The sequence below is a fragment of the Salvia miltiorrhiza genome, chromosome 7, assembly GCF_028751815.1.
Source record: "Salvia miltiorrhiza cultivar Shanhuang (shh) chromosome 7, IMPLAD_Smil_shh, whole genome shotgun sequence".
NCBI classification, from domain to species: domain Eukaryota; kingdom Viridiplantae; phylum Streptophyta; class Magnoliopsida; order Lamiales; family Lamiaceae; genus Salvia; species Salvia miltiorrhiza.
Window position 1 is genome coordinate 20,886,385 of NC_080393.1, and position 23,682 is coordinate 20,910,066.

At 33.5% G+C, this 23,682-nt stretch overlaps 1 protein-coding gene across 1 annotated transcript; it reads left to right on the forward strand.

The window, feature by feature from the left end:
• The first annotated feature begins 10,341 nt into the window (after positions 1-10,341).
• LOC130993351 (AAA-ATPase At2g46620-like) lies at positions 10,342-12,370 on the forward strand. Its single transcript, XM_057918208.1, has one exon. It carries the CDS (start codon positions 10,664-10,666, stop codon positions 12,122-12,124), a length of 1,461 nt encoding a protein of 486 aa, XP_057774191.1. The 5' UTR covers positions 10,342-10,663; the 3' UTR covers positions 12,125-12,370.
• The last annotated feature ends 11,312 nt before the right edge of the window (positions 12,371-23,682 follow it).

The window sequence follows — 23,682 nt, forward strand, 5'->3', positions numbered from 1 at the left end:
ATTAATCTTCAAATTTAGCAACGTGAATGAGTGAGGAAGCTTAATACTAGTACACAACCCATGCGACATAATGAGTAAATTGAGTTATATATTTGTAAGTTTTTTAATTGTGGAGATTGTAAAAATCAATAATTTTAGGTTAATTTAATATGTATGATAGCACTATCTTTTAGAAGTAAAATCTAAAATTCTAGAATAAAAGATATTATAAGCATAAATAAATAATTTTATTTTATAAAAGCGGAAGTGTATCTAAAAGTGAAGAACGCACATAATATATTTATATTTTATTTTGTAAGAAAAAAAAAACTACTAATACATTTATATATTTATTTTTAAGTATTAAAAAGTAGTGATTAATTGCCATAAATTATATATTTGTTCTTTTAAGAATAAAAGGTAATATAATTATATATTTATTTTAATAAATTGCCACGAATTATGGCATTATGCTATTGTAACATCCACATTAATTGATTGGTGATGATTGAAAATAAAATTTAAAAATTAAGGAAAAAAATGAAATGAAGAATTTAGAAAAGATAAAAACTCCAAATCCTTAAAATTATCACTTAAAATAGAGAACTTTTGTGGTGTCTAGATCTTTTTTTTTTTTTGAGGTTCGATAGAAAATATTTTCATTATATATAATAGATAGAAGATACATATTTCTATCTATTATAATGGAAAGAAGAAAGATAGATAGTTGAGCATTATTACTTGATACTAATATATTTACATTGACTATTGAGTGATGATATGGCTGATGTCCCACATTTGACTTTAGATACAATGAGTACTACGATAGGGGTTAAAAGCTAACAAAAGTTTTCAACCATTAATTCCGCCTACATAATGAAGGGGTATGGACGGCCGTCGGATTATATACAGAAAAAAAAAAAAAAAACTAATCAGAAAAACAGTATGCGACAGTATTTAAAATACTCCTTTCATCTTATCATAAGTGACACAATTTTAATCACAAAAATTAAAAAGAGTATGCAAAATGATAAGAATATATGTTTTCAAGAATTAATTCTTTTTTTTAAAAAATAGACAATTACAATCTAAAATAAGGTAGTAGGGGCCGCTCCAATGAGATCTCCTAATTTTAGTGAGATCTAGGGCACGATCTGATGCGTTTATTTTATCAATCATATGGTTGATATTGTATCTGGAGGGAGAATTTTTTTCGCAGGGTTCGAATCTTGAAAGGAACAGAATATTTTAAATTTTGTTATTCATCAGTATATACCGCATTGTTCATCAATATATATTAGGGGTGGTAAAACGGTTCCGGTTAATCAGTTTTAACCGTAACCGAACCGAAAAAACCGGTTTTCGGTTAACCGATAACCGGTTTTTACCGGTTCGGTTCGGTTATCGATTAATGTGTTCATCACTAATCGGTTAATCGGTTTAACCGATTAACCGGTTTATTTTATATTAAATTAATTAATTTATGTTTTAATATTTTAATTTAAATAATACATTAATATTTCAAGTATCTATAACAAAAATTTTGCTCTAAATTATTATAAGTTATGAGTTGGTGCAGTGGATAAGACCTTATTCTTTCTTTCAAAGGTTAAGAGTTCAAATCCTATTGAACACATTCTACAGATTTGAATTTTTTTTAAAATAAAAACCGGTTAATTCGGACAAATTGAGATATCGTGGATTAATCGGTTTGATCGGTTAACCGACTAACCGATCCGGTTAACCGGTTCAATAATCGGTTCGGTTATCGGTTAGGGAAATGGCCCTAATATATATTGCCTTGTTCATCATTATATATGTCTTATTCATTATCAATTTTTAAAATTTTATTTTTCATGAGTATATACATCTTGTTCGTTAGATATACGTCTTGTTCATTAGTATTATTGTTTTATTAATTGTCCTCAGTATTTCACTAAACATAAGGGGTCTCATTGGAGCGCGCCCCAGTGTTAGGTTCAATGGAAAAGGTTAAATGTAAGAAAGAAGAGAGAAGTAATCTCATCCGTTGATCTTATCTAATCTAACGGAGATGATTTATTCACGCCATGTTCAACGGATTTTTTTGTTGAACATTCGTGAACATATACAATATTTTTGGGGGTTCTGGGTTTCGACCCCCCATATGTTCAACGAAAATTCGTTGAACATAGCGTGAATAAATCATGTCCGTTAGATTAGATAAGATCAACGAATGAGATTACTTCTCTCTTCTTTCTTACATTTAGGTCTTCTTCATTGAACCTTGGCCATATATATATATACAGGGGCGGAGCTAGGGGTGGGGCAGGGGGGTCACTGGGCCCCCCTGAGATTTTATAAAATAGTAGGGGTATTTTCGTAATTTTATATTAAAAATAAAAAACATATAATTTTATCTACATTATTATTATGTTGAGCTATTTTAAACTGTAATTAGTATGCAATATTTAGAGTTAAGACGTTTTGAAGAAGTGGACACATAATTAATTTATACATATCATGATTGTATTGGATTCCAGATATTTATTTTTTTAATTTGATATTGAAAGCTACTTTGTCTTACAAAGTTTTTTGAGATTTTTGCAAATAAAATCACATTCTATTTCAAATTTATAATTTTAACGTAACTGTTGACTGTGGCGAATTAAATCACTATTTTTTCAATTTTTTCAATTACGTCCCCTATTTTTTTTTTCGATCGTCAGAGTGTTGAATTGCAGCTCACGTGGATTAGTAAAGACGACGTCGTTTTTGTGAGGCCTAAACGACGTCGTTTCGTATAATTTCAAATATTTTTTTTTTCCAAATGAAAAGAGACAGTATCTTGTATTTGCACCATAATTTTTAATATGTAGTAATTTTATTACAAAATACATCGTAATACGAATATTACATGGAGAAATAATTCACACAAACTTCAAGTTAATAATTCGACAATCGAAAAAATTGGGGGATGAAATTGCAAAAATTAAAAAAGATGAGTGATTTACTTCGCCACACTTTCAAAGTTACGTTAAAAAAAATTTGGACCCCCCTGAATCGAAAGTCTGGCTCCGCCCCTATATATATATATATATATATATATATATGGGTATTATAGTTATGTTATAAATTCTCTTATTATTAATACCAATTTACTGAATTAAGAATTCTCTATTATACCGTCAGGCGAAATTAAATAGCTAATTTGATTGATTCAAAAAGAAAAGAAAAAAAAAATCCTCGAAACAAGTACAGAAAATTCGTAGCTGGGCAGAAAATGATAGAACAAGAAAGATGAGAAGGAAAAGCAGCAAAATTTTCGGGTGAAGCAACAATGGGATATTATCTCTCAATCACTGGTTACTCAAATTATCGATATTTTCCATGAAGCACTATATATCATCTTCTGCTGCATAATTGAAGTGCTCTCAAGAAGAGGAAGGAATCTTGAGTTCCATTAAGCACTATCATCTTCTTCCATTAATCACTCGAATTTGTTTGGAAAATTTTGGCAAATAGGTGGTTCTAGGGGTGAGCAGAAATCGAACCGACACTGAAAATCGAACCGAATCGACGGGTATTGGTGCGGTTCGGTCCCAATTCTATTGGTTGTCGGTTCGGTTTGGTTTCTGAAATTAAAAACCGAAAAATTTTGGTTCGGTGTCGGTTCTATGGTTTTGGTTCGGTTTTAAACCGAACCGAACCGACAAATAATAATATTTTATTAAATATTTATATTTTATAATATATATTTAATTTTCTAATTTTAACCTACCTAAAGATGAAACCCTAACTCAAATTCTGATTTCCTTTCTAGGCGCCGCTCGCCTCTCTCCATTCTCCAATCACAGATTCAGCCTCTCTCCATTATCCAATCACCGATTCACCATTCCAATCGGCAATCTCACAGTCTCGCTCGCCTTCCACTCTTCGCCGACCGTAGTCCGCCCTTCGTCGGCTCGTCCGCCTGCGACTCCAGCCGACTGGCGACTCGCTGCGGCAGTCAGCAAAGCGCCTGCCTCCGCCAGTCCGCGACTCGCCTCCCACTCCAGTCCAGACGCGGTCACGCGGCGACTCCAGTCTCACTCCAGTCCAGACGTGGCGACTCCAATTCCATTCCAGCCATCGGCTCGTCGCCGACCAGTCCAGATGCGGCCTAACCCCAAAAAAAATTAGTATCGGTTTGGTAAACCGAACCGAAACTGACGGTTTTGTCGGTTCGGTTTCGCACTTTGTATTGGTGCGGTTCGGTGCCGTTTTTTAGGATCGGTTCGGTTTTGAGTTTTTGGTTCGGTTTTGCATCGAACCGAACCGATGCTCACCCCTAGGTGGTTCACACAACTATAGAGATTGAGCTAACAATCTAGTTACTGGTATAAGTAAAGAATACTTGCAAAATAATTTTGCTTTTTTTTTTATTCCAACAATTAATGTATCTTTACGAAAAGATTCATTTTTCCCCCAATAATTGGCATTCATTCCAATAATAACATGTGCCAGATACAGAATGAATTTAAGCTCTGAACGTAAAAAACTTAAGGTTGTTTTTGCATTAGGGTATAAAAGAAATTATAGTATAAAATTATTAATAATCGAACCGGATGAAATTGAACATTACAAGGATATTATATATCATTATGTATATATATAATATGTACAAATAGATCAATTGTATTTTTATATTGTGATAAATTGTGTCAGGTCATTTAATTATTTTCATGTAAATATGTACACATATTTCTTTATAAACGTACTTCCCATCTACGTATTAGTTGTAAACTAGCCAGTTGTGCTATATCATAGATTAGGGCTGCAGTAAAATAAATTTTGTTTCTGCTTTGGGATATAAACATTAAGCAGTCAATTGTCATGCAGTACGCCACGATATTAAATACCAACTAAATATAGCTCACAATTCAATATATTCACATGCTTATGCTATAGGGTAAAAACAATCTTCTACAACGTAGATTAATGCCTATATTTAGTGGAGCTTAGTTCTCAAGTATTAAATGGATAAGAAGAGACAAAATACGTGTTTAATATGTGTGAATATATATAAAAAAAATATCAGATTAATATTTAAATAAAAGGCCTTTTGGCATTTCTAATAAACTTCCTTTTATATCATGTGATAGTTTTGGTGTGCTTGTGCAGTCAAGTAGAAAAGGGCAAAGGCTGTTTATTAAATAAATATAGGGATGAGTTATTTGACAATTTCAAAGCGTAACGTTCAAAACTTGGACTGCGTAGGGCACTAAAATGTTGAAGCCTAAATTGCCCATCTTTTTGGGGAATCAATTTTCTTCTCCTCACTTATTGCCGAATGAATAAATGAATCATCATATGTCGTTGTATTTGAATCTGTTCACTATCTTTGGCAGCATAAAGAAAAAGCTGCAAAAAATTATCACCTTTTTCTTTTTATTAATTTAAAGGAATTCACTTAAGATTTATTTTTCCCATAGACGGTATCTTGGCATTCAAGACCAGTAACAAAGATTAAAAAACTGTTATCTTGTTGGTTTCTCAAAAAACATTAAAAATAAGCTAAGTCAGTTAAATGAATAGAAAATCTATTCTTTTGGTGCTTTTTTAGAGAATTTATATTTATTTTTTGGAGGAAAATTAGTTTTGAGATTTAGTTCGTTGAGGTCGAAGAAAATGTCACAACTAAAGTTATTCGAAAACCTGGTAGCCGCTCCTACAGTTGATTTGTTTATGACGTAATTATATACTACTATTAAATAAGTAGCTGTCTTGTAATGAAAGTATATTGTTTGGATAAATCTAATACCTTTAACGCTTCATAAACCAAAAGGAAAAAGAAAAAGAAAATTGGTCCATAACAAGGTAACACAAGCTGTTCGGCTCGTGGTCCTATACAAGAAACAAAGATTATTAAAGTATTATTGGCCATTGAAACCTCAAGGCCTAATTATATAAATTATTACAGTCTCTATTGACTTGAAATCCCGAAAAATGAAATACATATGAAAATTAATCAAGAAAATATGCATATTTCATGGGTCATAAACGCACAATTAATTAGGTACATGCTTGACTTATCTAAGCGGAAACCCGCGTAATGCTATCTGCTGACTACAGATGCAAACAATAAACAGAGAATATCCACCCCCAAGCACACAATATTTTATTTTAATTGTACTCTTTTTTTTTTTGACAACATTGTACTTCTTTCTTTTATTGTATTTCATTTATAACATGAATAATGCTAAATACACATAATATGTGCGCACATAATTGGACTTTTTTGTCATTTTACACATTTTCATAAATTAAGAAAATAATCAAATTTTAATTGAATTTGTAATTTACATATTTATCCTCTAACGATAAATAAGGAAGGGACAACTCATTGAATGCTATATCTTTCCTTAATATTAAAATATTTTATTTCCTTAAATTGAAATAACCTATTATCTACATTCTAATTTATATAAATATTAATTTTTTAGACATTAATATATCATGAATTTTAACATATTATATATATATATATATATATATATATATATATATATATATATATCATGAAGTCAAATCCTACGGGAAGAATCAAATTACATTCCTATAAAACATACAATATTTCATTTCGTTAATTAATCTAAATCGGAATGCATAAATTATAAAGTGAGGTTAAATTATTATTTCATATTCATACTTAATAAATGTCAATAGAAAGAAAAAGTTCACAATAAACTTAAAGATGAAAGATATAGGATATTAATTGGTAATCATGAATGTTACATTCTGAAATGTTAAGAATTTAATAAAAATTATAAAGTATATAAAGGAATGTTTATTTTGCTATAAATTTAATTAGTGGCTATTATTGTAATATAATTTATAAAAGGCGTCAAAAATGAAGTTTAGGTATGAACTTTTAGCAATTTTGATTTTTCATATTATGTAACCCTATTTATTTTACATTATTATTATTATTATTATTATTATTATTATTATTATTATTATTATTATTATTATTATTATTATTATTATTATTATTATTATTATTATTATTATACTAACAGTATTAAATAAAGAAATTTAAAAGTCTCGTCACATGGAACTCGAACCCAAGACCTTTGGTATTGGGCAATAACCCTTTACCGTTTGGTCAACACATTGCATTGATGGATTAAATAATAAAATCAATTACTATAATTGAGAAAAAAATATCATAAGTTGACCACATTGCATTGATGTATTAAATGATAAAATTATATCATAATATATTATATTTTATGAATTAGTAAAATTAAAATAAAAAATATAAAGGAATTACTATAATTGTGAGAATAATGTGTCGATCGATTGCGCAATGAAATCATAATATAGCCATATAAGGTATTATAATATGATGAATTGGTGAACTTGAAATAATAAAAATATAAATTAAAAATGAATGAATGACTATAATGGTGAAAATAATGTCATAGATATATTTAAGAACTCAAATAATGTCATACGCTGACACATCGATCGATTACTAAATCAAATTATACTATAGGACATTATATTACAATAAATTAGTGAACTTGAAAAAATAAATAGGAAGGGATAGCTAAAATATTTAGAATAATATCATACGTTAACTACTTTCTTTGATTATTTCATAAAACTATGTGTTAATAAGTAAATAAGAAGTAACAAATTAGTGAACATAAAATTTATTAAACATAAATGTATGACTATAGTTGTGGAAATAATGTCATACGTTGAGCACATCAATCGATAACTCAATAAAAATATACTATAGGACAATATATTATAATAAATTAGTTAACTCGAAATAACAAATTAAAAAATTTTTAAAAATAAATGTAATTATGAAATAATATCTTACGTTGAGAACATCGATCAATTACTCAATAAAATTATACCATAATAAATTTAATGAACTCAAAATTTAAAATATAACATATGAAGGAATTACTATAGTTTTGAAAATAAATTAATAAAAATAACAAAAATAAAAAATAAAACACAAGTGAAAAAGAAAATGGAAAGGAAAAACAAAACAAAAACTGTACTATTGTACTATAGTACACTAGTACGCCATCCGTGCGATGCACGACTAACATAACAATAACCGACATATTTAAATGAATAAGTATAAATATTAAATAAAATCAAAAATATAAATAAATGCAAATTATGTTTTAAAATAAATAAAATAATTCATATAATGAAAATTAACATTACACGTACATTATTATTATTATTATTATTATTATTATTATTATTATTATTATTATTATTATTATTATTATTATTATTATTATTATTATTATTATTATTATTAATTAATTAAACTGCGATTTTATATAAAAAGAAAAGAAAAAACCTAAAAAAAAACCCTTGAAAGCACAAGAAAAGCAGACTAAGGGCCGAGCCTCATTAAAACCTTCTTACGGAAAACCCAAAGGGAAAAACCGTAAAAAGAAAAAAGAGTACTCGTCTACAAGACGAAAAAGAAAGAAGGAAAGAGCGGAAGAGAAAGTTTCCGGAACTCCGGCCTAACCATCGTCCCCAAACAATCCCGGCTCTCACCCTACGAAAACAAAAACCCAAACAGCTCGGAAGGCAAAAAGGCCGGTGAGACACCGTCGCCAAAAGTCTACCAACCTCAAACGAGCCCAAACCAAAAGAAGGGAAGCTACACGGCCGGTTATACGCCGTCGCCGTAAGCACCCCCACAACCCACAACCCAACCAAACCCCATGAAGAAATGTAAACCACAAGAAAGCAGAAAGGGTAGCTACCCGGCCGGTTATACGCCGTCGCCGTAAGCACCCTACCGCCGAAAAACCAAGCCAAAGGAAGTCGGCTCAACCCAACTAAACTCCACGAAGGATTAACAAACTAGAGGCAAAAGTTTCGGCCGGTGAGAAGCTGTCGCCAAAAACTAACCATCCTCAAACGCACAAATCGAAGAGACGTAAACCACAAGTAAGCAGCAAGGGTAGCTACACGGCCGGTTATATGCCGTCGCCGCAAACACCCCCACTGCCTAATAATAATTATTATTATTATTATTATTATTATTATTATTATTATTATTATTATACATCATAATAAATAAATAAATATTTTCGTACACAAACATAAATAAAAAGTTGTAAGAAGAGAGAAAATAAAATTTATTAAAATTTTCATAATTTATTCATTTTAAATTCATTTTGATGATTTTTTATATCTTATTAAATAATTTGTCACAAACTTAAATTTAAGATGCATCTTCTTCATTAACCAAATTTGATGATCTTTATAAAAGAATTAAATTATATAAAAAATAGAGATAAAAATAGATTCAAATAAATGGGAGAAAAATTGGAGGAAAAAAAACTCTTCTTTTATATATATTATATAGATTATATAGTTTGTACAATTAAATATTGGAAGAATATTGTGACATTGTTTAAAGGATATTTTTTAAAAATAAATCGTAGTATTATCTTATCCATGACTTTTATTGTTTAAAACAAATATTAGTAGATAGGATAATGATTAATGAAAATATTTGTATTTTAAATAAAAGAATTAATAAAACCGTTTAACATCATTTCTAAAACAAAGTGACATCTTGATTAGTGGCCATGCATATCAATATTTTGTTTCCAAAATTGTGTTGCAGTAATAAAAGGAAAAAAAATCTTTAGAAAATTTCCAATATAAATTAAGGGTAATTTAGTAATAAAAATAATTTAAATTAGGTAATAAATTTTCAAGGGCATTATGTGTACACATATTATGTGTGTTTAGCAGACTCTTATAACATATCATATAATTGATTAACACAATAGTAACAATTATGAGCTGATCCCTATTAGTACACATAAACACATGTTTCTTTCTTCTTTTGTAACAATAGTTTGCGTCGCAAGTCGCGACTAATCCCCTAAAAAAGGAAGTGCTAATATAATGAACATGACCGACACTAACTTTTTACTATCTTGGAGTAAACTAGGAGGTACTCATAATTTTTATTTTTAATTTAATTATATCGTGAAAGGTAAAACGCAATTGAAAAGCTATATGTGATATGTTAGTATAATTTGAATTTGAGATCTTTGATCTTAGAAATATCATCTTTACCACCAATTAACTTATCTATTCAGAAGGGGAAAAAAAATCTTAATTTCGAAAAAACAACATTCTTTAGAAAAAAAAAAAGTAAAAGAGAAAATAGTTGGATTAGTTAGAAATATCTAAATAAATGAGTATTATACAAAAATTATGTATCTACATCTCATGTCAAGCACACAATAAATCCAGTCAGACAAACACAGCTAAATGAGCGTCAGATAATTCACACAAACACACACACGCAGACTTTATTTCACCTAAAATAATTTGACTAATTAAGGAGAAGGCGTGTAGTGACTATAAATATTGATTTCTCAATATATTCATACCCAAAATCAACAAACGCACTTAAATAGACTTGTTCAACATTCTTCTTTCAAACTCTACGACTAATTTAGTTTTTTTCCCCCTAAACCAACAAAATATATTAATATTCCCCACCCAGGCATCTTCATCATCATTCATCCACCTTTAATGTTGATTCCTACCTCCTCCGATTCCTTCGCATCTCCAACTCTCATCACTTGAATCATTTTTTTTGTTCAGCTACTCTCAATCTCTTCTCGTTTACGCCACTAAATCGGCCATGTTTACATTCGTGAATCTCGGTGTAGTTGTTTTCTCTATCGTTTTTGTGGGTGTGGTTTCGAAATTCTTGTCAAGAACAAGTTTAATCCATTCGTTGAAGAAAGTATGGCGTTTACTGCAGGAGAAGTGCTATGTCTACCAGTTCTACAAGGTGCCGAAATTCAACGAAAACATGCAGGAGAATCAATTATACCGGAAGGTTAGCACGTATCTTAATTCTCTGCCGTCCGTCGAAGATTCAGATTTCGCGAACCTCTTCGCCGGCACGAAGCCAACTGAAATCCATCTGGTTCTGGACGAGAATCAAATCGTTACGGACAAGTTCCTCGGCGCCAGAGTTTTTTGGAGGAGCGAAAACGGCGAGAGAGACGGCGACAAGTCGCTGGTACTGAAGATTAGGAAGAACGATAAGCGGAGGGTTTTGGTGCAGTATTTGCAGCACATTCATCAGACGTTTGATGAGATTGAGCAGAAGCTGAAGGAGGTGCGGTTGTTCGTCAACGTAGACGACGGAACGGAGAGAAATGGACGGTGGAGATCGACTTCGTTCACGCATCCGGCGACGATGGAGACCATGGTGATGGATGCGGATCTGAAAACGAAAATCAAATCGGATTTAGAGAATTTTTTGAAATCCAGGCAGTATTACCATCGATTAGGCCGCGTTTGGAAGCGAAGCTACCTGCTGTACGGGCCGGCGGGGACCGGAAAATCCACATTCATAGCTGCGATGGCGAAGTTTCTGAGCTACGACGTCTACGAGATCAATCTGCACAAGGTGCGAAACGACGCCGATTTGAAGTACCTCCTCCTCCAAACGACGAAGAAGTCGTTGCTCGTGATCGAGGATCTCGACCGTCATTTAGAGGATAAATCGACGGCACTGAGCTTGTCCGGAGTCCTCAACTTCATGGACGGAATATTCTCCTGCTGCGGCGAGGAGAGAGTCATGGTCTTCACCATGAACAGCAAGGAAAACGTCGGCGCGTCGATCCTACGCCCCGGGAGAATCGACGTCCACATCAACTTCCCCCTCTGCGATTTCACGGCGTTCAAAAATCTGGCCAACAGTCATCTGGGTTTAAAAGAGCACAAATTATTCCCTCAAGTAGAGGAGATTTTCCAAACCGGAGCGACGCTGAGCCAGGCCGAGATCGGTGAGATCATGATATCGAACCGGGGCTCGCCCAGCCGGGCGCTGAAAACCGTCATCACCGCGCTGCAGGGGAATCTGGCGTCTCGGGTCGGGAAGAGATTGAGCGGATCCGGGTCGGGTCGGACACAAGACGAGTTGGATCAGGAGCCCGTTAAGGATGGGCAAAATGGGATCCACCCGATGAAGGATATCAAGAATTTTTATGGACTTTTGAGGGCGAGGAGCAGTAGAAAGGCTTCGATGGATAAATTTGAGATCGACCCCAGTGATCGAGAGAATTCCATTCATGCCCATGATACTTGACCTTCACTTATTTGCTTCCATTTGGGTTTCTCAAATTTGAAACCCTCCTTCTCTTTTTGTATATTTAATTTTATTTTTTATTTTTGTCAGGTCTCTTTTAGGGTTCATATTTTAAGATATTAATTTAGCACACGATTTGACAAAGAGCTTGTAGATGAAAATTTGTAGAGAGAGTCTATTATCGTTTTCTTTTAATTTATTTCATAATTTTTTTTCTCATATATCTAATGGAGTATTTTTGTTGCCTATTGCTTTTTTGAGGTATTTTGTTAAATATGGAATCAGTCTGATGGTGTGATTATTTAAGAAAAATTTAATCGTGTGATTTAAGCAATGCTTGTTAATAATTAATAATTCATGTGGATAGACTGTAGAGTAATCTCTCTTTATTGATAATTTTGCTATTTTTTATGTCCACCATAAAAAATATTACACCTTTCTTACAATATAATCCTACATTTTTTCATTATCTTTTATCTTTACAAATATTTATTATTTTTTAAAAAAATCACTCTTAATTCAATCTTCATCTCGTTCATTTTATACAATGGTAAGACCATTTCTTCATTATATAAAATTCTCTACTCATTTTATTAAAATCTATGCCCACAAAAAATATACTTTTGGTGGACGGAAGGAGTATATAAAAGGGGTTATTGCCATAAAATACATCAAGTTTGTTAATTTTCTAGTTTATATCATGACCTTTTTTTTTGGCCAAAAAATACATAAATTTATGATTTGTTGGTAAAAATTCCACGGCGAGTATCTCCGGCGAAATCGAAACTTATGTGTCATTTACGTGGCTTATGTGGCAGTGACGTGGCATTTAATTTATTTGAGAATGATGATGTGTTGCCAGTTGCCACTCCCCCCACCCACCCACCCACCCACCCACACCGTCCCCTTTCTTCCTCCCCCCCCCGCCGCCCCCGCCCCCAACCCCAATCCCCTCACATAGAAGCTGCCCCTCACTCCCCACCTTCTCTCTCCCTCTGTCCTCCTCCTGCCGCCGTCACCGGACGACAGTGTCGTCGGCGGAGCCGACGGCCCTGCCTCCTCTCTCTTCCCCCTTCGACCTATCTCCCTTCCCTCATTTCTCACCACCCTCTGTCACGCTCCTCACCGCGCCCAGTCGCTACCGCGCCGCGTGATCTTAGCCGCCCGTCACCATCTTCTCCTGCCCGGCGTCGCCATCCAAACGCCATTTCTCCTTCAATTCACGGCGAGACTAGACTGGATTCGCCCACCCCCGCCGACGGGCGGAGCCTTCCCCTTTCCCCAACCCCGCTGCCACCACTTCCCCTCTCGATCTCTGCCGCCTTCACCCAAAGTTTTCCAATTTGCAGATCTATAATTGAGCATGGTGAAATTGGTGGGTTTTGTTGAGTTTTTGAAGAAATTGCTGGTGGGGGAGATGGTGAGAGAGAGAGAGAAAGAGGGGATGGTTAAGGGATGAGAGGGCGGCAGCGGCGCTACCGTCGCCGGAGAAGGAAGAAGGGGGCACATGTGTGTGTGTGTGGTGCAGTGGGTGTGTGCGTATGTTTGTTTGTGTGTGTGTGTGTGTGTGTGTGTGAGAGAGAGAGAGAGAGAGAGAGAGAGAGAGACGGTGAGAGAGAGAGAGAGAGACAGGGGATGGTTAAGGGATGAGAGGGCGGCGGCGGCGGCGACGCTACCGTCGCCGGAGAAGAAAGAAGGGGGAGGGGCTGCGCGTGTGTGCGTGTGTTGTGTGTGTGTGTGTGTGTGTGTGTGTGTGAGAGAGAGAGAGAGAGAGAGAGAGAGAGAGAGAGAGAGAGAGAGAGAGAGAAAAGTGTGTGTATGTATGATTTGGCAATTCCGGCAGCCACGTTGGCAATTCCGGCAGCCACCTCAGATTAGTTTGGACGAAATTACAACTTATGGGATATTTAAGAGTCAATCATAAATTCATGTATTTTTTGGCAAAAAAAAAGGTCATGATATAAACTAGAAAATTAACAAACTTGATGTATTTTATGGCAATAACCCCTATATAAAACTACAATTTTTTAAATTTAAGCAATAATTTTGAAAACAGAGAAGGTTCGCATTTTCTTGAATTTTCCGAGAAAAAATATTCTTTCTAGTATTTCTGTAGATATATCACATCTGATTTTTTAAGTTTAATTTATTCATCTTATATGGTTAATAAATTATTCCACATGAATGTGAGTTTACTCAGTGTGCTAGTGGCTCTCATGAATTAAAAAGAAACTTCCTTAGTCCATATATAATATATGTACATTTTGATACTTCATTGTATAAATTATTTTTCTAGCCTAATAAGTATCACAAATTAATACTGTACATACATAATATATAATATATTCTATTAACACAAATACTTTTACCCTATATGATCTCTTACTAACGAGACGTTTGTGGTCGACGGGTTGTTCCAACTTCCAATTTTTGATAATATATTGAAAAGGGAAATAAAAAAAATGAAGGGGACAAAATCTGCAAGTTGGTGAAGATATGAGTGTGTCATCAATAATTATTTCTTAAGATGGAAAAGGGTAGTATTTTAAGTTTTTTTTTTTTTTTGAGAATAGGGTAGTATTTTAAGTTAAATGGGATGTTTCATGGGATGTTTCAGAACTTTTTTTAAAGCTCAACTAGACATCTTGTATCCCAATATTAAAAAGTTGTTTGATAATGCAAGGGTACAATTGATATTTAATTGAAAAGATTGGCACTATTATTCCTAAACACTCCAATTTTCTACCCATTTTTCCGTTTTTCGCTTTTTCGCCCTAACCTACCTGCCTGCCAACTTTTTTTTTTTATCAGAAAAGAAAGAGATAATATTAATCACTCAACGGCTAGAATTTAATACAAGAAGAAAGCAGAAAATCTCCAAAGCACCAAACATCAAAGCTAACGTCAACACCAGAAATATTAAAGGTTTTTATCCAGCTCCACAGCCTGCCTTTCACCTCCAACACCGTTCTTTTAACATCCCAAGATTTTCCATCGAACCTACTCTCATTCCTTTTTTTCCACAAAAGCCAAATAATACCTGTCCATAAAGCTTTGAGGATCTCCAAACATTTCTTGCCTCGTCCGAGATGACAAAACGAAGTGAAATGTTGGACGATGTCTCTCGGGCGAACTGTTGAAACTCCCATCCAGCTCAAGATAGAGTCCCACACCATTGAAACTTTCGGGCACAGTAAGAACAGATGATCCGCCGTCTCCTCACTCGAGATGCACGCATTACACCTCGTCTCTTCCACATTGAGTTCCAGCTGCCTCTTGACAAGGTTGTCGCAAGTAGCAAGCCTATTTCTCAGGCATCTCCAAGCTGTCACTCTTGCTTTGTGTGGAGCCGGGACATCCCAAACATTTGCAAGTGCTTTGAACAGGGCCTGCCAACTTTCTAATATGAGTACTTCTCAACAGTTTATAATTAATCACTTAAGGAGTATTGCAATTTTTATAATAAAATATAGTCAATTTTCATGAAATTAGAAGTTATTCAACCTTAATTCACAAATATTTCCATAAAATAGAAGCTATTAACAACGTTATTGCCACTGATGCTAATCTTAAGTGTCACCACGTCCCGAACAACGGAATTTGTTCTCTGATGTAGGAAAGGATGAGGATATGACAACACTCACTTTTCTATGATTTTTAGTGTTCATATGATGTCGATTTTATAGGAAAATTAGTGTGTAATCCGTCGAAATTCGACGGGAAACCACTTTATATTATAATTATTATTGTGTATTATTTTTTTATTATAGCATATGAAATGATCTTTATATAAATTATTTTTAAATTTTAATTTTATTTAACCAAAATAAATTACTGGTACAGTTCAAGCATTTTTGCTTGTTAGAATACGTTTACTTTGATGAATAAATTTATCAATGAAAAAGAATGGATAACAAAAATTTATGTCTTTAAATATCTCATTTCTTTTCTCACGTTTTACATTAAAGATACGCGCATCATTTTTTCTTTCTTATTTTCACTTCAAAGATGGATAACATTATCACACCAAAAATGAAAGGATAATATTATCCATCCTTGAAGTGAAAATAAGGAAAGAAAAATAGTGAACTGATCTTTTGTGTAAAATGTGGGAGAATAAAGGAGACATTTAAAGACATAAATTTTTTTATCCATCTTTTTCCATGGATAAATTCATCCATCAAAAGTAAACGCACTCTTATATGTTAGTTTTTTGTTGAAAGTTAAAATAGATTGCATTTTTATATGAAATTTTCATAAAAAGTTGATGTGAGGTTGGAGATTTTAGAAAAGTAATAAGAAAGAGATTTAGCTTTATTTGACATAGAATATAATGAAGGATTGACACATCGTATTTTTTGTTAATCGTATATAGGAAAGATTTACTAATTTTATAAGAGTGTAATTTTTATAAATTGATGGACAAAATTTAAGATCACATTTTATATATGAACATCATCTCATTCGAACCTTACAAGACTTTTGAGCATCATCTTGTCTATAGCTTGAAATATCACATTTGACTTTTGTACGTCGAACTTTAATCATTATCTTATCTGAAGCTTGTTATATGAGATTTGACTTATGAGTATCATTTCATCTGCAACTTGAAAAGATAAAACTTGACTTGTAAGCATCATCTCATTTGGAGCTCGTAAGACCATAACAAAGTTGTGAGAATCATCTCGTGTGGAGCTTGAAAGACCATAACTGACTTGTGAGCATCATCTCGTGTGGAGCTTGAAAGACCATAATTGATTTGTGAGCATTATCTCGTCTATAGTTTGATAGACCACAGCTGAGTTCTAAGCATCACTGATTTGGAGCTTGAAAGACTTGAGCTGAGTGCTAAGAATTATCTCATTTAAAGTTTCAAAAGTCATAATTAAGTTATGAACATCATTTTATTTGGAACATGACAAGCCACATATAATTTGTGTCCATCATATTATTTAGAGCCAAAATACTCGTAAGACCATAACTGACTTATGAACATCATTTCGTATAAAGTTTGAACTATAATTGACTTGTAAGCATCATCTCGTCCATGCATAGTTTGATAGATCGAAGTTGAGTTCTAATCATCACTCATTTGGAGCTTGAAAGACCACAAATGAATGCTAAACATTATTTTGTTTGAAGCTTAAAGGATCAGAATTTAGTTATAAGCATCATCTCCTTTGGAGTTTGGCAAGCCATTTATAACTTATGAGCATCATTTTGTTTAGAGCCAATTGAGTACATCCCGTATGAAGCTTGATAGACCATCTCTGACTTTTTAACATTATCTCGTAGAGTTTGAAAGATCAAAGTGAATTTTGATAATCATCTTTTCTATAGCTATATAAAAATTGCATACAATATATACTTTTATTTAGGTTATGAACTGAAAAAGTGTCATAAAAATTCAAATAACATAATTTTTTTTATTAAATCTATTTTGCATAGATTGTATGTTTGCTAAAATATCGTAAAACTAAATATTGAATTATAAAATCAATAAAATATAAATAACATAAGAAAAATCAAATTTATTAATTCATCATCTTAATATTCACATGATTCAATAATTTAATTTGTAAAACTTTATAAAAAAAATTAGGATTAAAAAATTCTTTAATTAAAATTGCATAAAATATATACTTCTGTCTAAGTTATTAACTCAAAAACTATCATAAAAATCAATGGTGAGATTTAAATTTCTTCATTTTATTTTACAAATTTGTTTTTATATAGATTTATATTTTCTAAAATTTAATAAAAAATATCATAAAAATCAATATGAGATTCAAATTACATCATTTTATTTTTATAAATATGTTTTAATATAAATTTTACATTTGCTAAAGTATCGTACAGCAAAATATTGAATTATAGAATTAATAAAATATAAATAACATAAGAAAAATCATGAATGAAGATTAAGTGTTTTATCTAGATTATTATGAGATTATTTGGAAATGAGGATTTATTTCAAATTAATTTGAAGAACTTATTTATTTAATATATATCTTAGAATCATTTTCTTTATTTCATATGACCAAATTAAATTGAATAACCTATTTATTTAAAATATATTCAAGTATCATTTTATTTATTTTATATAGCCAAATTCAATTTAATGTGGAAAAATATTGCAATTATATATAAAAAATATGAAAAACTATGTGCTTGAAATACATAATTTATGTATTTCTTTATCTAGATCTTTAGTGATTAAGTTCAATAGAATATTAATGTGAGAATGATGAAAAGCTAAAATATGAATGAAAATTAAGCTTTTTATTTAGGTTATGAGTTTAATGTGAAAATGAGGATTATTTCAAATTATATACATGATCAAATTAAATTGAAGAACTTATTTATTTAATACATATCTTACTATCATTTTCTTTATTTTATATGACCAATTTAAATTAAATTACTTATTTATTTAAAATATATCTAACGATCATTAATTTTATTTACTTTAACCAAGTTTAGTAAGATCTATTGCAGTTATAAAAACATGTGGAAAACTATTTATTTGAAATACACATTATAAGTATTTTTTTATCTATATTTTTCAATGATTAAATATAATATCAATGTGGAAAAAATAGATGGCCTAATGTCTACATGAAGATTGAGCCTTTTATATAGATTATGAATTGATGGAGTTTAGGATAATTTCAATGTGGGATGGATGAAGAAAAGATGTAAAAATGCCATATAATATAGAATTGAGAGTGATCAAAATACTAACTTGTGGGAGTGCCACATAGGATAGAAAATGAAGGAGAGGTCTTCAATATATATGGACTGATATTATTAAATAAATTTTATTATTGGTCAAAGTAATATTAGATAAATTAAATTATTTTTTAATAAAAATATAACTATCTATTTGGCCAACTAAAAGTTAATTGATCAAATTAAATTGATGAAACAAATATATAAATGATAAGATACTATACAAATATTTATATAATCTTTGATCAAGATGGAGTTTAATTAAAAATTAATGTGGGATAAGAGATATGACTTGTGAAACGATGAGAATGAAGGAGAATAGAGAATTCTTAAAATAGTGAGCTTCTAAATATGATGCATTAGCAAGCATTTTGACTAATTGATATTTAATTAACAATTTATAGCAATATAAATATAATTGATACATTTCATATTTTGTATTTTTTTGGATTGATCGTATGCTTCTTTATTGATTAGTATTTTTATATTTAAATGCATTATGAATTACTTCATTAAAAATAATGATTAGATATTATGTAAATATTATTATTACATATTAAATAAAAAATATAGTGCAAAAATTTAAAATTACATTATTATATATATATATATAATGGATATGAATTTTCCAAATTTATATGCATCTTGCATAAATGCACATTAATATTGCTTATGTAACGGTTAAATATATAAGGAAAGAAAAACAATTATATATATAATGATTAATTGAATTAATAATAATAATTTAAAACATTAAATGTAGGAAACAAAGAGAATACATAATACTTGTTGTTGGGTCCGGGGGGTCTCGAATAGGTGTATGGGGGGGAGGGGGGAATACACCTATAGGCTATTTTTATGACTATCTACAAACCTCAATCAGAGGGATCTCAGTCAGAGATAGAAACGAAACTTTACACGCAAACAAGACACCTGTTTAACCGAAATAAGTGTTGACCAACAGGGTTGACGACTGATACTGAAAGCTCTTCAGTAAAGAGTTATCAGTTAAGTCACTGGAACTTAACTGATCCACGTAAGGGCTTCAGTTGTGTTTGCAGAGATGAAGATGATATCTCTCTTCCTTACTATCAGAGGATAGTGAGTCAGATTGATATCATACGCAGCGGAAATTAAACTTAGTTTCGAATAGCCTCGGTGGAGCAGATAGTTGGATTAAGGTTTCTCTTTTCAGTTAGTCAGCATTCAGTTTTATCAATTGAAATAACACAGTTATGAATATAAAACTGAAAGCTGTAAATAACACAGAGACTTTTACGTGGTTCGGAAAAACTCTTTCCTACATCCACGGCTGGTTGATCAGACCAACAATCCACTCCGCAAGTGCTTCCCGGGTGCACTGCAAACCGTGAACTGAAGATAGCTCTCTCTTCAGCACCTACACACCTCGCGTAGGGTTTCCCTACCTACACACCTCGCGCAGGATTTCAGCACCTACACAGCTCGCGCAGGATTTCCTTGCTAAGCACACCTCGTGCTCAGACTTCCCTATCAGAGTTCAGAACACCTTCTGAAACTCCGAGTCACTCAAACACTCTTATGGGGGAGAGGTTTAAACGAGTGCCAACTATACTTACAAAGAACAAGTTCTTTGAAGCAAGTTTGACCTTTGGCTTCTGGGTACACAGAATATATGCCTAGGGTCTAAGAGAATGTATGTAATCAGCAGTGACTGATTTTGGCTTTGGAATTCTCTTCTTCGATTCAAGCTTTGGGCGGTTTAAGCTTTAGGCTGAGTAGCTATTTCGGCAGAGCTTCAGCTTATGTCGTTGAATCGGTGAAGATTGAAGTGATCCTCGAGCGCTATTTGTAGGAGAACTCTTGAATAGATCCGTTGGCGTAAATCGTCCTCAAGATTTCTTCCGTTGGAGAGCAATTCGAATTTGGGCTGAGGCTTCAATCTTCGAGGTTCCTTGTCTGTGTGGAAACGGCTCTCTTTGATGGACATGAGATGTGACATCTCTGAAAAGTAACCACCAGATAGGAATGACCTCTGCAGAGATAAGATATTGAGATATCTCTGCATTTAATGCGGCTGTACTTGAGCGTACGTGGCTTCCTCTGAACGTTGGAAGATCAGTCCTAGGAGGAATGTTCAACTGATACTTGACTTTAGTATCAGTCCATGGCGCGCATTAAATAATCAGTCTTCAACTGATTCTTCAACTGATACTTCAGTTGGTAACTGCAGTCTTCAGTCTTCAGTCTTCGTTCTTCAGTCTTCAGTCTTCAGTCTTTGACACCGCAACTAAACTAGAAACGAACTCTAACACTTGAGTTCAAAAACGATTCTAGTCTATTACATTTAAGTCCTATGAATTTTGGTATCATCAAAACAAGGGTTAGGATATTCCACAAGGTTCCCAACAATTTCCCCCTTTTTGATGATGCCAAAACCACACAGCAGTTCTAGACAGCAAAAAGACTGAGCTCACAGTACAAGTTCTAGACAAGGGGTGAAAGCTGTTCCCCCTTAACAACAGAACCTAAATAACTTGTACTCAGAGCAAGAACGAAAACAGTAAGAAGACAGAAACAAAACCATAAATCAGAGCCTGGACAAAGAGTCATTGTCTTCAGGGTGAGATCAATAAGAAGTTCATTTCATTAATCGGACTGATAAGCCATCAGTCTAGGTACAGAGCAAGACTTACATTGGAGTAAAAAGTAAAACAAAAACATCATGGATAAACCATGGACTCCAGCAGTCTGCTTGTCTGCGCCTTGAACTTCTTGATCTTCATCTTCTGTCTTCGTGTCTTCAATGTTCCTAAGCTTGTTCCACTCTCACTTGTTTTCCGTTGAATTGAGGTCTCTTCTGAAACGTCATCCTTCTAACTTCTGGTGACCCTTTGTTGTTCCATCATCAGTCAAGAGTTAGAGGACAGGAGCAACCTCAAGAAAAGGTTTCTCTCTGACTTCTGACTTTCCCAACTTTCCCCCTTTTTGGCAACATCAAAAAGAGAGATGACGATGGAGGCTATGATCAGACGGTACCCAACTCCTAGTCTCAGAACCTCGTGAGAAGATTTGAGAACAGAGTGAGTCCGGATAAACAGAAGAGGAGGACGTCAGTGATGGGGTGAGGAGATGAGGGAGACGGAGAAGTGGAGGAGGACAAGAAAACGTAGAAGGCGGAAGATAGAAGAAGGCTGCCTTGGAAGAAGGAGAGGGCTGCCTTATGAGGAGAAGGATCAGGTTGGTGAATTAGAAAGAAAGAGAGAAGAGTGAAGGGTGTGAGAAGGAAGAATCGAAGCGGTGATAGCTGAGAAGACTAACACCGTCGATTCGCCGTCCCAGGGTCTGTGAAGAATAGACCCGGTGCGGCTGAAGATGCCGGCCAACAACAAGAGTGATCTCGTTGTTTGTTGCAAGCCAGGGAGGAGCACGAGATATGCGATATGGTATATCTCCTCCAGAAGCGGTGAAGCTTCTTGGCGCCAGGCATGAGAATGGAAGACGCTCGCTTCGCTGGATACAAGTGAGGGTAGAGCAAACTTTGACGCCGGAGAGACGTTGTGATCCAGTGGAAGGGTCCGGTGAAGACCAAGACTATGAGCGTCATTCTTCCACTGCATGACTTTGCAGTCATAGATTTTTCCTTTAGTCGGAACAATTTTTATCTGCAACTTTGGAAACAATTGAAACTTTTTCTCACAGTGAAAGCTGTGGAGAGTTGTTAGTTGATGCAGAAACACTATGAAGACAACATGGTATAAATAGACAAGATGTGAACCATGTAGAAGATGAAAAGGTTTTTCGAAAACTGTGCCTTAAATGCAATTGAAGAAAAATTTCGCGTCCGCCGTCACTGCGAGGGACTTCAAAAGGCATCATTACATATGTCATGTCAATGAGCGTTTCAAGAAATTTTATTGCAGAGGCAAAAAGGTTGGAAGGATTTTTGGCAAAAAGATCAGGACAAGTTCAATCAAAACAGATTTTCACTTTATAAAAATCTTGTCCTAATTCGGATATTCCAATTCCAACAATTCCAATAATCAGTTAAAGTTTTTGAAAGAAACTGATCAGTTAGAGAAAAGATTTTGAACTAAAGACTTAAAGCTCTAAACTGAAATAACTGATTTTGAAAAGTTAAGCATATTAAAATACTTACTGATCAACTGAACATAGTAGTCAGTTGATACCACGTGATCCTGGATGATTCATCAGGATGACTTCCTCTTCAGATGAGCACTCGGACTTCATTGCTTTTTACGTCGACGAACGTAGAAGCTGCAGTTGGTTGACCACCAGTCAGCATGACTGTTCGAGAAGATCTTCAAACACAGCATCACTCTTCAGGGTTGATGAGGCCAATCTTTGCACAAAGATCGTTGAACCTCTCTTCTGGAAGAGCCTTGGTCAGCAGGTCCGCTCTCTGAATAGCAGTGGGAATCCATTCCACAGAGACATTCTTCTTTTCGACATGATCACGAATGAAGTGATGTCGAATCTCAATATGTTTGACTCTGGTGTGATGAACTGGATTCTGGGAGATTGCAATAGCACTGGAGCTGTCGCAATAGATAGGAACTTCCTTTTCCTCGATCCCATAGTCCTTTAGTTGATGGACTAACCACAGGATTTGTGAGCAGCAGCTTCCGGCAGCAACATATTCAGCTTCAGTTGTAGAGGTGGCGACTGAAGTCTGTTTCTTAGAAAACCAAGAGATGAGCTTGTTGCCTAGGAATTGACATGTTCCGGAGGTTGATTTGCGATCAAGCTTGCATCCACCGAAGTCGGAGTCTGAAAATCCGGTGAGCTTGATGTCGTCCTCTGCTGGGTACCACAATCCTAAATTG